This window comes from Callospermophilus lateralis, chromosome 14 (genome assembly GCF_048772815.1).
Source record: "Callospermophilus lateralis isolate mCalLat2 chromosome 14, mCalLat2.hap1, whole genome shotgun sequence".
Taxonomy (NCBI): Eukaryota; Metazoa; Chordata; class Mammalia; order Rodentia; family Sciuridae; genus Callospermophilus; species Callospermophilus lateralis.
In genome coordinates this window covers 25335897-25355037 of record NC_135318.1, presented here as the reverse complement: position 1 = coordinate 25355037, position 19141 = coordinate 25335897, and the positions used below count along the sequence as shown (strand labels likewise).

Sequence of the window (19141 nt, the reverse complement as noted above, 5' to 3'; positions counted from 1 at the left end):
GCTTCTCTTGGAATCTTGCCACCACTAGGTGAACAACCCAAGCTAGTTGCCTGGAGGATGAGGGACCACATGGAAGAGAGGCAAGTCATCCCAGCAGATGCCATCCCAGACCATTCAGCTCCTGGCACAACAGCTGTAAGCAGATGCATGACGAAGCACAGTCAAAATCAACCATGCCTGGCCCAGCTCAGCAAAACTGTCCCAGCTGTCTCCTGGAAGGATGAGAGTTAATTCATGATTGCTTTATTAAAGACACTGTTGAGCAATAAGGCCAGGGGGAAAAAGTGGTCTGAGAAGACCATCTCAGAATTCAAAGGAGTCAAACTTAAAAAATAGACAAAAACCTCTAGGACTATAACTATTCTACTTGTTAAAGATTTCAGAATAAAACTAAGGAGGTAAACGGCCTGTTGATAGTGAGAGAGAAAAATCATTTTAATTACAAAATAGACAATTTAAGACAAGCAAATCTGCTATACAAATAAACAAGGAAGTTCAGAGAACTCTAGGACTTTCAAGCCAACTACTGAAATAGGCTAACAGAAGAGTTAAATCCAGTTAGCAAAAGTTCCAGACAGCATCTTATATCCTCCTAATGCTGGTGTTTATAGAACAAGGCTTTAAGTTATGGCTTCCCCACCTGTAAAAAGGAGATGCGGTATTGTGAGAAATTAATAAGATAAAAATGCACATTAAAAGTACTTTCATAGCTGACAAATGTTAGTAACACAAAGAGGAACTGGTCTTTAGTTTGCCACTTTCCAACTGTGGCTTCCATTACTTAATTTTTCTTTTAACCTCAGAGTTCAGTTTATTAGTTAAAAAACAAACAAACAAATGAAACTACTTAACTTGTACCCAAAGCTAGCAAAATACGTAAGTAGGTAGATAAAAATGATGTCTAGGAATAATGAGCAAGAAATAAATCTGCTAATACTAAAAAAGGGAGAGTTATCAAATCAGCATTATGCAAATAATACCATAAAAAGAAAAGCCCCACTAGTCAAGAGTCAAGAGCCAACTTTACAATATGACTTCAGCATGGAGGACCCCGGAGTAGAAGTAGAAGTTTCAATAAAACCACCAGGTTACCAAACTGCTACTGTGAAAACAAACTTCCAATTCAAGGTGAACTTACAAACTCAGTTAAGAGTTCTAATATTTATGTGATTGGGGGTGCAGCTCAGTGGTAGAGCACTTGCCTACTATACACAAGGGCCTGGGTTCAACCCCTAGCACATACATGCACACACACAGTTCTTTTTTTATTCTTCTCCACATTTTTTAAATGCGCATTATAACTGTACATAATGGTGGGATTTGTTGGTATATGCTAGTACATGCACACAAAATAACACTATAATTTGGCCAATACCCCTCCCTAACAGTTCCCCCACCTCGCCCTGCTCCTCAATTCTACTGATCTTACTTTGCTTTTCATGTACTAACCCCCCACCTTTCTTTTCCTTTTTCCTCTCTAGCTTCCATATATGAGCAAAAATATACAACCCTTGACCAACTGAGTTTGACTTACTCTGCTTAACATAATGGCCTCAAATTCTATCCATTTTCCTGCAAATAACATAACTTCATTTTTCTTCATGGCTGAATAAAACTCCATTGTGTTTGTGTGTATTTTTTTCCTTATCCATTCACCTGTTGATGGACACTTAGGCTGGTTTCATAGTTTGACTACTATGAATTGTGCTGCTATAAACATGGGCATGCACGTATCAGTGGTACACTGACTTTAATTCTTCAGGCTGAATACTGAGGAGTGATATAGCTGAGTCATATGGTGGTTCCATTCCTAATCTTTTAAGGAACTTCCATATTGATTTCCATAATGTTTGTAGCAATTTATAGTCCCACCAACAGTCACACACAAAAAAAATTCTAATGCTTGTTTGTTAAGAAAGCAATCAGAGCTTGTGCTGGTGCTGGACCTGAGAGCAGGAGGGGTGTGATGCACCTTTGGTGCTGCACAGGGGCATAGGTCCTGGAGACAAGGGTCACTGAGTGACAATGGCAATGACGGTGAGTCCCAGAATAGGTAGGATGGAGTGGAAGCCTCATATCTTTCCTAAGTCCATCAAGTTCCTGTTTGTGGGCCTGGCCAGGCTCCAGTAGGCATTAGTTCATCTGGAATACCTGACTCTTGATTCCATTCCTGCCTTCCCCAGATGGGAGCTACAGATTTTGTTCAGCCTCTGGACCTAGTGAAGAACCGGATACAGCTAAGCAGGGAAGGGGCCAAGACAAGAGAGTATAAATTCAGCTTCCATGCCCTCAAAGCATCCTGAAGGGAAAAGAACTAACAGGCATTTACACTGGACTGCCAGCTGGTCTCCTGTGCCAGCCACCTACATCACTACTTGCCTTGGCATTTATACCCCGCTTCCTGAGTGCCTGACCAGAGCTGATGGTACACCCCCTGACTTTCTGCTTCATGAAGGTCCTGATAGGCATGACCACAGGTGCAACTGGTGCCTTTGTAGGAACACCAGCCAAGGAGAGTCTTATCAGTATGACTGCTGGATGGTCAGCTTCCAGCTGACAGACATCATGCTACAAAAACATGTTTAACGCCCAGATTCCAACTGCCTGGGAAGAGGGAGTCCCCACACTGTAGCAGGGCTGTATCTCTACAGTGGCTCAGGCTGCCCAGCTTGCCTCCTACGCCCAATCTGAGCACTTCTTACTGAACTCAGGCTACTTCTCTGACAAAATCCTGTGCCACTTTTGTGCCAGCACCATCAAAGGCCTCCTCACCACTGCCAACCTTCATCAGCACACTGTGAAGACTTGGATCCAGAACATGCAAATGATTGATGGGAAGCCAGACTACAAGAGTGGGCTGAATGGGCTGATGAAGGTTGTCCACTGTGAGGGCTTCTTCAGTCTCTAGAAGGGCTTCATACCATACTAGACTCCCCTGGGCCCCCACACTGTCCTCATCTTCATCTTCTTGGAGCAGATGAATAGGCCTACAAACATCTATTCGTTGGTGGCTGAGGTGGCAGGGGACCTGCAGCCAGTGTGCAGGGGCACCCAATCACCCACTGCTCCTACAGTTGCTGCAACCCGGGGAGCCTGGATTCTGCTGCCCTGGGCCCCTCTATTTACCTCCCCTCTGCAGTTTGGTTCTCTCCTTGTGGTAAAGAACTTTGGTTTGTCCTACCCTCTGCTCCAGTTTGCCTTGCTTGGTCTTGATTCTTATGACCACTCTGTCCCTAGCTGTTTCTTTAGAGAGCTAGGAAACTATCTGAGTATTTCTAGATTCAGCTTAGGTATTAGTTTTAGGACACAGAGGAGAGCAGAAGATCCCCCTTCTCCGTGGGGAAACCAAGGCAGAGCAGAGGAGAAGATGAAAGCAGAAGCTATCAAGATGATCAAAGGGTCTGCAGTGGGAGGATGTGGCTATAGCCCTTCCTTCCCATCACTGAGGACTTAATTAATAAATTGGATTGAGGACACCAAGAAGAAAAGAAAGAAAATAATCAGCATCAATGATTTGAACAGGAATATTCTCCAGGTGAGAAATGATTTTATAAATAATCTCACAAAATTTTTTTTGAAGATTTAAAGATTTTTTTAGCATGCTTAAGACATTAAATGACTACTTAAAAATATGAAATAAGAACAGGTAGCTATGAAAAATAATTTATTAGAAATGCTGGAAATAAAAACACTCTTAAAATTAAAAGTGCAACAGAGGGGATAAAGCCTAGATGGATATAATAAAGCAGAAATTAGAAAACTGGAAGATGAACTGAGATATTCATTCAAAATGCAGCAAAGAGACAGAGAGGAGAGCAGAGCAGAGAATAAAAGCACAAAGACTTAAAGAGACATGAAAAGTAGAGAGGCTCTAACATTTGTCTAATAGGAATTTCAGCAGAAAGGAATGATACAAAATAAAAGGTGGCCATTTTTTAAATTTGAGGAAAGGCAAATTTTCAGACTGACATTCTACTCTACTAAATAAGATAAATATAAATCCAAATATGGACACATGATCTAACTGCAGAACATGAATTAAAAGAGGATTTCAAAACACAGAAAAGATTATCTACAGAGAAAAAAAGTATTGGAAGTCAGAAGATATTGGAATAATGTAATTGAAGTACTTTTGGAAAAGAACTATTAATCCAGAATTATATATGACTAGTCTTCTAAGACAATGAGTGCAAAAATAAAGATATTTTCAGACATATAAAGTATATGTGTCCCTGTAACCCTCATTTTATAAAAAGAAGTGCTAAAGGATATAATCTCAAAATATAGATTTACCAAATAAAATTACAGACTGACCAGTTAAACTTGAATTTCAGATAAAAAAATTAAATACTTTTTTTGTGTAAGTCTGCAATTATTTGTTGTTTATCTAAAATTCAGAAGTGGATCTTCTGTTTCATCTGGAAAATCCTCCCCAAAAGAATAAGGGAACACAGGAAGTAAGCCCAGGATATAAAAAATAATGCCAACCGCCAATATAATTTTAAAAAGTCTATGAATTCATGTAATGTTAAATGAGTGGAAATAAAAACTTTCTATATTTCCAATTACCATACCTCTGAAAATTATTGTAAGATGAAGATTCTTGTCTAAGCCACAGATCCACATTCTTTCAAAGACACAAGAGATTGTCATAAAGGCCTTTGTGGGGGGCGTTCCATTGACAAAGACTCCCTGCGGGACCAAACTCTAGTCAGGCCTTCCTCTGTTCTCAACTAGGCCCTGACTTTGGGCTTCAGTGTATTGTCCAGTTTTAGCAAAAAAAAATCCTGCTGAGTCAGCTCAGCCAGAATCCTCCAGTCTCAATATCTGAGTGGGTGCTGCATCTTCCACTATCCCCCAGGGGATGTCTGAGTATATCCTTCAGCAAAAACATCTCCTGGTTGGATTAGTCAGAATCTCCTTTGTAATGATGTTCCTCTTAGTAATTTCCCATCTACTGACACCCGACCCTCACTCCTGGGCTATAAATTTCCACTTTTCTTGTTGTATTCCAAGGTGAGCCTAATCTCTCTTCCTGTTGCAAAACCCCCTCGTGGTTGTCCCTGCGCTATAGCAATAGTCCCTCTGAATAAAGTCAGTCTTGTTCTTTTTTCATATGAATGATATTATTATTTTCATCTAGCAGGGCTGGGAACTGAACTCATGGCCTTATACAAGCTAGGCCAAGCACTCCATCTTTGAGTTTATTTTATGATCTAGACATTTATTACTTCTTATTTTTTTAACCAACACATTAAAAATTACAGATGCTGTGGAATACCATGGAATGTTTCAAAAATCTGAAGCACTTCATGAATTTGCATGTCAGGCTCGCACAGGGGCCACAATAATCTCTATTACTGTTCCAATTTTTGTATGTATGCTACTGAAGCAAGCACTGCTTTACTATTATTTAACAGATGTCATGAACAATATTTTTTTCTTTAACACCATGTTAAAATTAGCATAAATCCAACAATTGTTTCCCACAAAGTGCACCATTTATTGCCAATAATTACTGCAAATGGTGCATGTGATTAATTATAAGAGACTTGCCTTAAAATTCTTAATCACTTCATCTCACCCTACCTATTTGAATCCAGCATTTTGCTACAGGTCATACATATTCTTTCCTTCAGATATGCAGGTTTTGAGGGTTTCAACTGCACTTTCTAGTTCTTATTTAACCATTTTTCTCAAAAAAATCAAAGACCAGCCTTCCCCTGCCTACTCCTCACACTGAAGCTCACACTCAACACTTTGTATAAGAGAAATGAAATGCAAGCAAGCTCTTTCTAACCATAAGGGCCTGTGTATAGCTAATTTATGTGGAATACTGATCAAGACTGGAGAGTTCCATTTAATAACAGAGATATGCCCTAGGAAATGTGCATTCTCTTTCCTTTGTACAAATAAAATTTGGTTTCTAAACAAAGCCCTTCAGTGAAAGTTTTGATAGTGAGTATAATTGTGCCCTGATCTATTAGTTTTGTAAATTAATTTTATTAAGGCAAAACAACCAGGATAATAAAATGATGACAAATACAGATATTAAACAACTCTTGCATATTTCCTTTAAAAGCCTCATCTGGACTGAACTAAAATTCAGCCAAGTGAAAAAAGTGAATGAAGCAAATGACATCCTGCTGATTCAAATTGCTTTAAATTCTAAGGATAGGAACAATGTCTTCAGAAGTGGATCTTCTGTTTCATCTGGAAAATCCTCCCCAAAAGAATAAGGGAACACAGGAAGTAAGCCCAGGATATAAATATAGCTATAGCTCAGAGTACGGCATCAATTCATGTTTGTAGAATACTAATAAAATAAAGTTTTCAAGATTATCCATCAAAAACTAACATACAGGTAACAGATTATAAAAGTGTAGATGTTGTCTAATCATATTTTGACATTACCTATATCCCCTTGGCACATACTAAACATGTAGAAAATACTAAGTTGATTTTTCTATCCATAAACTTATAAAAACTAGTAAGTGATTTTAGTATGTCAAGAGACATTTGCCATTAATAAAATACTTCACTAACTATACTGATCTCATATCCTTTTAGAAACAAATCCTATTTTTAAAACCTAGATTTACATCTGACTTTTTAAGAATGCACTTATCCCAAGGCAAAGTTATGGGCAAGGGAGAAATACTCAGATGCAGGAAACCACTGAGCTTTAGCATAAAACAGCAAGTGAGAAGTTCTTCCACAAGGCAATATTTCATCTCTCCAGTTCTAAATAAGACTGTGAGCAAAATAATCAAATGACAAATGCTACTCTAGATGCACCAGGAAATATTACTGTATTGTTTGATATGATAAATGAAACAAATTATAACAATTTCATAATGTTGAAGGTAGAGAGGCAAGGTTTAGATCTCCATGGGTGGACACATAATAAATCATTCCTTTGAAAAGATAATTGCTGGACTACTAGAAAGAAGGGGGAAAAAAACAACTTCGAGGGCAATTATTTGAAAGCTCCTCAAATTAACTTGTACACAGTTGGTCCTTTGTTACAGCGCACACATTAGAGCATTAGCTCACTTTGTTGAAGGAAACAATGTAATTCTAGTTATTAATCACTTTCATTTTAAAAGTTCTTTGTAAACTGAGAAGACACTAGACTGTAAGCCCAGTGTGAAACTCACAAGTAATTGGATGCTTAATGGGTTCCTTTTGAAAATTTTGTTAGGGATAACAAAATCAAATAGCTTCAAGGCTCTAGGGAAACTAAGGGGTACATACGTAATGTGAGAAAGTTCTATTTCATTTTATCAACCAATAATATCACAAAGGGTGTGAAATTAAGCCCTTCTCGAAAAAGCAATTTTAATAGATTAGGCTGAATGAAATCATAGTATTTTTATGAGTCAAACTTCTCTGTAGTGTAATTTAGCAGTACCTTCTTAAAGCCCATGGGATAGAATTTTCTGTGATACTTCACTTCAGAATCCTTGCCAAAAAGTGTAACACTGCTTTGCAAACATCCTCCAGAGACCAGATTAGCCATGCTTTGATGTTACCAACTATCAGTGGGAATAATCAGGTGGAACCATCTGATATGCTCAGCATGAGGAGACTTGCTAAAGTCTCTATTGGCCATACCAAGAGAGGAAAATGCAAAAATCTGCAATATTTTAAAAGAAGTATTTTTTTAAATTTTCTTACATAAGAAGTGATTATTTGCAAATTTTCATTTCTAAGTGATACATTCATAAATAAGTGAACCTTGGAACTGGCCAGTAGGAGAAATATATTGAAGAACCATCTTTTTAAAAAATTAAAACCAAATTAATATTAACTGCTTTGACTTCTACTAGCTCTCACAACATCAATTGCTCTATCTTTTGTACTAATTGCCTACTATCTACCTTAGTAATATCTTACAAACATATATAAAACAGATAAAGGTTGCTAAGCAACTCAGTGAGACCTGTCTCTAAGTAAAATACAAAATAGGGCTGGGGATGTGGCTCGGGAGTGGAGTGCCCCTGAGTTCAATCCCTAGTACTTCCCCCCCACCCCCACCCCCATGTCTTGAGAGTGTAATCCTAATTATCTGTGTGACTGTTATTTACTCTTTCTCTGTCTCAGTTTCCAATTGGCGTTGAGAATGCCCTAAAGCCACAGGATCATTCCAAAGATTCAAGGAAGTGCATAATCATATGATCGAACACATGGTAAGTGAGCCACAAACGTCAGTTCCCTTTCCCTATAATAGAAAAAGACAGTGGCTAGCTTCTGTTCTGGCTTCGGTCTACCTTAGACCCCTATGCTGAGTACTTATTATCTACGTCTGTACAAGCTACTTCACCTCTCTGGGTCTTACTTTGCATACTATGTGAACAAACAATTTCAAAGTAATGTAGGAGGAGATCCTGATGCTGTGGGGGAACTGATTCACATGGCAGTTATCAGTGAAGATGTAGCATGGAGTCTAAGTAGGAGAGCAAACCCCAAGCCTAGATCAGGATCTACTTGAAAGCAGAGGTTTATGTTTTTTTGTGAAGAGCTGAGTAGCCAGCCATGAGTTGAAGATGTGTATTACAATTCCTAGAGCAATCGCTTGAAAATAATGCTAAATGATATTTTTAAAGCCCATAGATACATTTCAATGAAATTCTAAAAAATAGTCAAATAATGCAAAAGAAGGCAAGAAAACAGAAACAGGAACAAGAAAAAGTCCTGAGGAGACAGAGATTTTAGGTCAACCTATATCCAACCTTACAAATACTTATGCTGTATTTTAATGCAATAAACACCTCAATTAAGAAGATAAATATCAGAATGTATTTAAAAAAAAAAAAAAGCTAGACCCAAGTATACATTGTCCACAAGAGAACTACTATACATGGAAAAATGAACATTGAAACTTTCCAGATAGGAAAGGAGAAAAATCCATCCCCTGATGATAGTAGATTTTAACACTCTCTCAACAACTAATAAATAAGAACATTTTCACAATTATTTAGATATTTAGCATACATCCCTACATAACCAAAGGGCCAAAAAAGAACTCAAAATACATCTTAGCTTAACTTAAACAAAATAGGAATATGACCCAGGATTGAGGGATACCATTACTGTCAGAAGCCAGGATGATAAGAATTTATGTGTTAAATCCACATACTACAAAGGAAGAGTAGCTGACATCAATGATCCAATATGAAGAAATCAGTAAGCAGCTGCAAACCAAACAGAAAGGAGGAGAGAAACCAAAGCCAAGAGCAGAAAGCAGTGAAATAAATGACAAGTGTTCTCAACAAAACAGAAAATAGGTAACACTGATAAACTTTTGGCAAGCCTAATCAAGAAAATATGGCACACACACACACAAAAAAACAACTCATGATACCATAACCAATAGGGGGGTTGCTTTAGGTATCAAAGGGACCCTAAGAGCATATTAAGAATAAACTTCAAATAAATAAATCTGAAACTTTGAATGAAATGAACAATTTCTAAAGCAAAAAAAAAAAAAAAAAAAAAAAAAAACACTAGATACTGATACAAAGAGGTAATGGAAAATCTTAATAATATAGTAATTATTAAAGAAATTCAATCCATAATTAAAATATTTTCTACAAATAAACTTCAAGACCAAATACCTTCTTTGGTCAATTATCCACATGGTTTGTAGTAAGAGTCTGTGAGACTCTATTTATTTCAATGTACATGTATATCCAAGTTACTAATAATATCCTTGCCCTAGATGTGTAAAGGGAAATTATGAGCATTAATTGGATATCCCACAAAACAACTAAAACTAAATTTCATAATATGGACACTAAACTAGGCATTGGTGAACCTGAGTCACAATCTTGGCTCTTTGTGGCCACAGGAAAGTCACTTAACCTCTCTGAGTTTTATTTTCCTCATTTATAGAGTATAGATGCAATATCTGGGGAACTCTGAGGTACCTCCATTTGTATAACTCTGCTAACTACTCAAAATAAATTCAGCAAAAGTACTCAGGACATTTCCAATTTAACTTTATAGCTTTTCCCACTGCCTAGGAAAAATGTTTGCTCTGCTATTTAGCATCCAAATATTTTGAGGTGGCCAGGGATATTCTATTCAACTTTTGTTGTTCAATCATGTGTCAGCACAGAAGTTGCACTACTAGGTGAACATTCATGCCTGTGTATGTGCATGCAGCCATGTGTTGATATTAAGCACCAGCACAGAGAGCACAGGTTGCTCTTGAACTCCTGTGTTTTTTATCACAATTTAATAGAAAGTAAAAGAGCTTCACACATGTACAAATATGTCACAATGAACCTCACTATTAAGTATAATTATCATATAATAATTTTTAAAAAAAGGAAGGCTGGGGACATAGATCAGTGGTAGAATCCCCAGTGCTACCAAAGGAAAAAAAAAGTTTTATAAAATTTCAATGATAATGAGGCCATTGCAGCAACCATACACTAACTGGATATACTAAACTAGGCATTATATGTCCATATTTCCTTAGCTGAATGGAGTGAACAAGAAGTGGTTCACTGTGTGAGTTTCACATGGTTGGCTCAAAAGCAACATGTGACAAAACAACTCAAGTTTCTAAAAGGTCAAAACAATGGTTGAGTCCATACCAATGAACTGAGCTAGCTTACCTTGACAGAAGGTGTTGTTAACCCGCTTATAACCTTGTAGGCATTCCATCATTTGATTATATCCATGATAGGCTGTAAGGGAAGAAACAATTCTGTAACATGCTTAGTTTCAATTCCATGACCCCCAAACTTCTAGAGGTGATAATCAAAGTCATTCAGGACATCAGTGGACTTACTTATTCATCAGAAAGATACCAATACCAACACCAATGCAGAGTCCATGATTGCTTTCATTCACATGATGCTTGTTTTTCAGTTTAGTTCATATTTTGTGACAGGTAGAATTGTCAGTAACTGATTATATTAACTGAAAGAATCACATGAATATTTTCTATTTCCTTCCAAGAGGTTATTAAATATTTCTATCACCATTTATCTATTCCTCCCCAGTGCTTAACTTCAGGGAGCAAGAGGTTACAAGAGGGGAGACATTGTCATGTGGAAATCACCACATCCAGCCACTTGGCCTTATGCCTAGTCTGGTCCCATATAATGAAGACATTGGAATAGGCTGCCTACAGAGATGGTGGACAATCTCTGGCCTGTGAATTCTTCAAAGACAAAAGAGAAAACAACTTGCTTTAGAAGTTTCTACAGCAATCTACTTCAAGGCAGAGAGCCAGACCAGATGATCCCTAAAAGTGCTCTTCAGCTTAGGATTCTATGTTAATTTTGTTCTAAAAGTGTTAAAAGGACAAGTGACTTGTTTACACAAAGCACATTTCTAATAGACTACGGACTAGTTAATGAAATCATCTGCAGATTTAAAATTAAGTTTTCACAGCTAAAAAAAATGATGAACAATGAAAGATCTTTCTGTTTGTGGCTAAACAAAAACTTCAAGTATTAAATAAAAGCCACTTGAAAACTGAAGTTTGAATTACTTCGAATGAAAAAAAAAAAAAAGGCATGGAACACCAAAGTGTAGCATCTAAAGCCAAGGAAAGTCTGATCTCTTCCAAAATGAATATGATTTAGAGACTAGAACCAACCGGGGGAAGGAAAGTTTTTTAAATGACACAGGAAGAATGTGACCCTGAGTGTGTTTCTTGGGAGTGAGTCACTCAAGATGGTGCAAACAGAATAAATGTCAAGATGTTAATAATTTACTTCATTCATAATCCACACTAGCCTTCCAGCTGAAACCAGTCTCTTCAACTTTATACATTAAATGACCCAACATATGAATTTGTTTTCATCAACATTCAGTTAAAAGTAACAGAAACCTCATACTTTCACACACAACTCAAATCATTATCTAGATTAAGAATGAGAGCTAAAAAACCATATAAAGTGGCAAATTCATTCCTAAATTACGCAATCGTAGACAAGTATGACAAGGGTCAGGAATGGAAGTTAAATAATAAAAAGAAAAAAAAAAGCTTTATCCTTAATGTCTGCCACTCTCTGCTGCTTTAGGATTTAGAAAAGGGAGGAAAGAGAAGCAGATAAGCCATAAATACTCAAAGATAAATAAAAAATAAATAAAAAAGAAAAAGAAGAGAGAAGATAGAGAAAGTGCTAAATAATGAAAACTTGGCACCCTCCCCCACAACAGTTAGAAGAACTTGTCTCATCCTCATTCCTTAGACCTGACAGCAGGAAACACGTCACCTTCCACAATATTGTGACAACACACATGGTAAATGAAGGGTAGGTGACGGTGCTTTTTTTGACATTTTAGATATAGACTACAGTTTAATGGCCCATAAGAATCAATAGCAAATGATAGGACATCCTTACCCTAGGTACACGTATGACTGACTGCACATATGGTGTGACGCTACATCATGTACAACCAGAGAAATGAAAAGTTGTGCTGCAATTGTGTACAATGAATCAAAATGCATTCTGCTGTCATATATACTTAATTAGAATAAATAAATAAATAAATTTTAAAAATCGCAAATGACAGAGCTGAGAATTAAATTCATTCTAGCCCTAAGCACTCTGCTCTTTAAATCCTTCCAGATAAATCCTAAAGATCCCTTTAGTCAAACTATCAAAATAATTCTAAGCAAATGGATTGTCCAGTGAGGAGAGACCATCACCATCCAACATACTCCTAAAAATCCATGCTGTGAATCACCCAGTCCATGTGAAAAGTCTTCTTGGAAAATTCTCTCACTATGGAATATTCTTATTATGAGATATCTCCCTCAATGATGAACTCATTAAGTTTCAGGAGCTATATCAGGCATTTCCACAAGTCAATCCTGTGGAGCTGAGAGCAGTATCGAGAAAATAAGTGAAATTAGCTTTAGGCATTTAGAGGACTTGTAAGTTTGAGAGGTAAGGAAATCCAAGTGAGAGACAATTATTTCAAACAAATTAGTATGCTGGAGAAACAAATAGTACATAAGAAAGAGATACAGAGAAATAATTCCAAGATGGCAGCCTTGAGATTGAACATAGATTTAAAAGGCAGCTGAGAATAGGGATCCAATCAACAGATAATTAAGAAAAGGAAATAAAAATTGTCCAGTTGAAGCAAATGAGAAATTGCTTGCAGCATGAAGAATAAACAGCAATTATAAAACTCTTAAGCTACATGAGGCAAAGGAGATGACATAAAAATGTGACTTGCTCTCTTAGCAAAAACATAACGAGGAAATGTAAGAAAGTTCAGCTTAAAACAAGTCACTTGTCCAAAAGGTATTTCTTAGAAACCAGTGATCCAGAGTTAACACCTCATTCAAAAACTTAAAAATATGAACTACTGTTGAGAAGAGAGGAATGGGAAGGTGTAACCTGAGTTTATTCAAATCAACAGTTTCTGCAATGGTCTGTATTTTTCTAAAATTTTTTTTATTTGTAAATGGACACAATACCTTTATTTTACTTATTTATATGTGGTGCTGAGGATTGAACCCAGTGCCTCATACATGTTGGGCAAGCGCTGTATCACTGATTTACAACCCCAGCCCCTCCAAAGTTCTTTAAAGACAACTAAAAGCATGAAGGTGTTGTTATTATATTGATGCTATTAAGCACTGTGGCAGTATAAAGTTAGTTCTATGAAAAAGGGAAAGTATTGTGTCCCAGCAAAGAAAACTTTCTTTTCTTTTTTGATAAACCAATTGGCAACCAATCATTTCCTCATTTTAGTCTCTCTTTTAAAGAAAATTAAAATTCTATCATAGAAACTATAGCATGAGTTGTGAATAGTAATAAAAGTTTCATTTGAGGAATTTAATTTCAGAAATAATAACTGTACTTATTTTCCATTCCAAAAGGCGTCTTATGTTCCCCTCCCAGAGACAAGGCAGCCCATTTTAGCTTATCACCTCCTAGAAGACTTTTTTCCCCATCAGAATCCAACAGGAGAAGGCAACTGCTAACTGTGCTCATTAAAAAAACAGAGCTAATAAGAAAACTCTGCATACAGACGTGCAAGGCTTCTGGGAGTATATAGCATAATCCTGTATTCTAGAATATAGCAAGAGTTCTCTAAATGTCTAATATTGTCTCATCATTAAAAGAGCAGTCACAAGAAAACAGGTATGCTCCCTTCATCTACAAAGGAATGATGAAACGTCACTCACATGGCTTCTTGGGACATTTCTGGCATTTGTTAAAGCCCCAGGAGGTACCCACGGTTCCACAGCAGTCCTCTTGCTTTGAAAGGCCAGGGAGAGCTTTGCCACACTGCAATGATGAGGTGTGAAATATGAAGGTTAATTGAGAGCAGGATGCTCAGCTCAGGAGCACTGCTGTGCTTCACAGTCACGTCATAAAACAGTTCCCTTGTTATCAACACAATTAGGGAGGAAAAGAACAACTATAAAACTAAAACAAAATACCAGGACCAGAACCAATGCAACCCGAAAGTGAATGAGCACATTTCCAAAAGGAGCACCTTGGCATTTTTAAAGTTTTTTGAAAATCTCTCACTGCTTAGAGCACTTTATAAAACTTAAGTTTCCAGTGTCTTTTTTTTTTTTTATAAAAAGAAATTTATAATTGAAAAAAATCATTATAAACCTTTTTATTTGTTTGTTTATTTATTTATTTGTTCATTCAATGCTGGGGATTGAACCCAGGGCTGTGGATACGCTGCCAAGTGCTCCACCACTGAGCTATACCCCAGCCATGTTTTCTTTCTTTCTTTCTTTTTTTTTTTTTTTTGTACTAAGGATTGAACCCAGGAGTGCTTAACCACTTAGCCACATCCCCAGCCCTTTTTAATTTAATTTAATTTTTATTTTAAGACAGGGTCTTGCAAAGTCACTAAGTTGTTTAGAGTCTGACTACATTGCTGGCCTCTAACTTGTGATCCTTCTGCCTCAGCCTCCAGAATGACTAGAATTATTATAGGCATGTGCCACAGCACCTGACCCCCCAGTCCTTAATAGAAGGTTTCTAAATTTTAGTTGTTACTGGCTGTTTAAATCTCTCTTGTCAATTATCAGAGAACAGAGCTATGAGGTTGTAGTGTGTGTGTAACACTGGGGAATGCACTACAAGTCCCACCTGCAAGAAGTTTCTGGTCTTCCTATAACTCTGAGGCCTAAGCAAGAATAAGACATGAGAGGACAGTACAAGAAATGATTGTTGGCTGAGCCAGATCAGCTCTGGCAGGGACAAAGCCTCCAGACAGCCAAGCAGTCTAACCCAGAGAGGTCAGCCAAGCTAGGAAGGTGCTGGCAGGTTCAAGCAAGATCAGCCTGAGGCAGAAAAGCCAGGCTTGGAGTTATTGGAACAACATTGTTGTTAAATACTAAGACCAGGTGAGACTCTTGGTCAACCACAGGAGGTCAGCTGGGGTTGAGTGGCAGGGTCCTGAAGGTAGAGGTACCACTAGGGTGAAGAAGGGCCGAAGAAAACAGAGCCTGCTCTGCAAAGCAATCCAAAGGCCGGGGGAGCAGGGAAGCCTATCTGACTCTCCTCGCCTGCTGTGCAGACTAAGCCACCTGCCATCCTACCTTGTGCATAAACAGAGAGCACCAAAGGAACAATCCTGCCTCACTCTACCTCAGCCCCTACAAAATCCTCCCAACAGTTTCCAGAGTCATTCTTTCAAAGACAAACCCGATCACATTACTCTACTGCTTAAAAATCTCCAGTGGCTCTTCATTGTCTGAAAACTGCACACTCCAGCATGACTTAGAAGGTCCTCCGTACTCCTACCTTGGGCAATCTCTGCTATCCCTCAGGCACGCCACAGGACCCTCCCCTGTCTGAACCAGCCATGTCTTTTTAAAAGCTTTTTCCTTACCCTGGGATGCTCTCTCCTTTATTCTTCACCCAAACTGTATTCATCTCATGGGACCTGGCTCTGAAGAGACTCCCCTCAATTCAGTCCTAGTCATTCCCATTTCCTCTTGGCTCCACAACTCTTTCTACACAGTTCCACTGCTCTGCTGGGCATTTTAGTTACAAGCATATGTATACCGCTAGTTTTACCTCCCAATATGCATCGCTAATGCTCAGTAAACACTGAAGGAAGGAACAACCGAAAGAACTACTAAACTAGATTAGTCCATTTAAGTAGGCAATAGCTGTGTGACAAACCAACGGAAGTGAGCATACATGCCCCACGGTGATGGGAAGTCCAGGCAGGTGGGGACCCTAAGAAGGGCAGCAGGTAGACACGACTCAGCTGGCAATCCTCCTGGGGCAGCGTTTCCTTCCTGCCAGGCCCAGACAAGCAGCATTCTGACTGAGGCTGTAAATGACTACATATCCAAATCATAAAATCAACCAGAGAAAGCCCAACTCAGTTAATGAAGTTTTAGCTAAATTATAGCTTTGATGTCCTTAGGTCTTCATTATTTTTAATGATTGACAGCATGCCATGTGCTCTCCAAAAGCAGTACAAAGCAGTTAAAAAGGTGACTCATGGGGGCTGGGGTTGTGGCTCAGTGGTAGAGCACTTGGCTCACATGTGTGAGGCACTGGGTTCGATCCTCAGTACCGCATATAAATAAATGAAGAAAATAAAGGCCCATCAATAACTAAAAAAATATTTAAAAATCAGAAGTGACTCATAGTCTGGGGCTGGGGCTCAAGTGGTAAAGCACTTGCCTAGCATGTGCACAAAGCCCTGGGTCAATTCCCCTCACCCCAACAAAGAGTGTAACTCAGGAGTTGCAGAGGTCTGGTATGAACCCTTGTGGTAAGACTCCACATGTACTTTATCTTAGATTAATTTCTTATCCATAACATAGAGTGAATAATAGTATCTTTCTTATAGGATCATGAAAAGTGAAAAGGAAAATGTATGTTCAAGGCTGAGCACTATGCTGGACACAGGTAGGTACAAAGCTATCATTGCCATTATCATTTATTATTGTTATAGATAAAAGTTCCCTGTTCCAGATGTCCTTGTGAGAGCTCTCCTGTCTGTCAGTTACTCCAGGGAATAGAAGGCAAAGGTGGAGTGAACTGTGGGTGCCCTGTCCAACAGGCCGGTGTCTCAAGTACCCAGACTCCACAGGAAATGGCTCTATAAGACAAAATGAATTTCCCTGAAATAGAAATTAGTGTAAAAGACCTTTTGAATTAGGTGAAAGTTTTGAGATGAACCTGAGAGGACATACAACTCTGGACAAGGCACTGATAAGAGCCTAATGGAAGTAAGCAAGGGCTAAGGATCATAAGTCGCATGAAGCTGGGCTGTCACTCCTGCAGAGACATAGCATGTGTTCCTTAGACAGATAAGGGATCTTGTCTGCACAACAACCCAGTTGGATAAACATTTACTGAGTGATCACTGCCTGTTGTGAGCCAGACACCAACTCACTGACTCAGGAAGTCTGACTGCAGACAGAGTCCTCAGCTAGGTATGGGCACTACCAGGTGTGCAGCAAAGCCCCTGGGGCTGGAGAAGTACCAGGGCCACAGGTGAACAGTCTCAGAGATGACAGGAAGACTTGACAAAACAATGTGCTAAAAGGTAGGCAGGCAGGCAGAGAGACCGGGTGGGACATACACACACAGAAGGAATAGACAATCAACATGAGAACAAACTGATTCCAGGTAGTTCCCAGACTCCTTGAGCTTAGTCACAGAAGGCTTAATCCTGAAGCATGAAGGACAGAGAGGAAGGGGGGAACAATGACCAGGGTGTAAGACTGGGAACTAAATAAAAACAGAGATCTCCACTGTTACAAACTGGCTGCCAAAATGTGCTTAGTGTTTATTTCTATTTTGTAAATCAGGTTTACAAAAGACACCAGTCCACATCCTGTGCAGATCATTCCTCAACCAGACTCCTTAGGCTCTTCTCTTAATCAAGCAAAACACTCAACACTTGCTGATTTTATATGCTCAAAATGTTAGTAGCAGTTAAAATCCAATTTTCACCTTGGATTCCTAGAATGTTTTATTTGGTTGGATAAAAATAAATCATTTCTCTCCACTGGGCCTCCAATAAGGTACAAGGTTTTCATTACATGATTCAGGCTGCTTTATCCTGTGGCTTTGTTTTTGCGGGTCCACAGCCAAGAGCAGCACAAGCCATCCAAATCGATGAAATAAATGGCAGCGTAGGTGGTACCACAACACTGTGTGTTCGCCTCAAAACTGAGTCTGCACAGTATAAGAATGGGCTACAAGGGATGAAGTCATGATTACAAGGCAGAAAGTTTTACATAAGTCCCTTTGCTTATTTACATATGAAAAGGCGTCCTTGTACAGCCAGAAGTGCCACCACCAAAGAGGGATCTCTGTAGCCCTACTCAATCTCTACCTAAGAGGTCACAGAATACCACTAGGTCTCACTTGGACCTAGAGGAAAAGAAGGTGGGACAGAAGATCACACCAGGAAGAATGACATGGGATGTTCTTCTCTAAGACTGGTAAATTCTACTTCTTGTTGAGACATAGTCATGTGGCTATAGACTCACTCTAACTACATTTATATGCTCAGGCTGAGATGATTTTTTTACAAGTTGAAAACGAAAATGAAATTTCTCCCATGTGAGTCATCCATCACATTTTCAGAGAAAGTCTATCTATCATTTCAGGATGTATCCTAGGTATAAACAATCCAGGAGAAATGTGTTAAATTTACAACCCAATATAAAGTTAGTCAGAAACAAAAAAACTATCCTGTCCAACAACCAACATGTTCTAACTCCTTAAAAAGCTCACAGAACTTGGACTTTGGTTAAGGGACACTATAACCCACCTTGCAAGGTTTTAACCAATGCATGACCCAGCTAGGGCAGGGCAAGTAGAACAATGAAGGTTCTAGAAAGCAGGCCCTGTGAGAATCAACTGAAAAAAGTAGCGCTAAGAAGACTATGTGGACATGGTGGCAGCATGGAGATCCATTCACAGGATGAAGCTTGCTGCATGATGAAGGAACTAGCAGGACAAAAGGTGACAAACCACAGGAGAGAAGACTCAACTCTTTAATTAGAAGATCTTGTCAACAGTTGATGTCCTCGATAATGGAAGCTGCTGACATCTTCACCAGGAGTTGAGCCTAATGGATCACCTCTTGGTGATGCCCAGGATATTAACAAATGACCACCATGGTTTCTGCCAGGTATAAAACTCTATGG

The 19141-nt window shown here is 38.6% G+C and overlaps 1 protein-coding gene, 1 non-coding gene and 1 pseudogene across 7 annotated transcripts in view; 1 reads left to right on the top strand and 2 right to left on the bottom strand.

Annotated features, from left to right (window-relative positions):
- Ltbp1 (latent transforming growth factor beta binding protein 1) overlaps positions 1 to 19141 on the bottom strand; it is a 388495-nt gene that overhangs the window by 140637 nt on the left and 228717 nt on the right. For all 6 annotated transcript variants that reach the window (XM_076833843.2, XM_076833845.2, XM_076833846.2 and 3 more), the window contains 2 exons: positions 14174 to 14276; positions 10629 to 10700 (listed from right to left, as the gene is read on the bottom strand). In XM_076833843.2, the coding sequence (XP_076689958.1) occupies positions 10629 to 10700; positions 14174 to 14276 (175 nt within the window). The remainder of the gene's footprint in view (positions 1 to 10628; positions 10701 to 14173; positions 14277 to 19141) is intronic.
- On the top strand, positions 2026 to 3015 carry LOC143380660 (mitochondrial 2-oxoglutarate/malate carrier protein-like; annotated as a pseudogene).
- On the bottom strand, positions 5295 to 5399 carry LOC143380817 (U6 spliceosomal RNA). Its single transcript, XR_013088694.1, has one exon. It is a non-coding gene; the product is annotated as a U6 spliceosomal RNA (small nuclear RNA).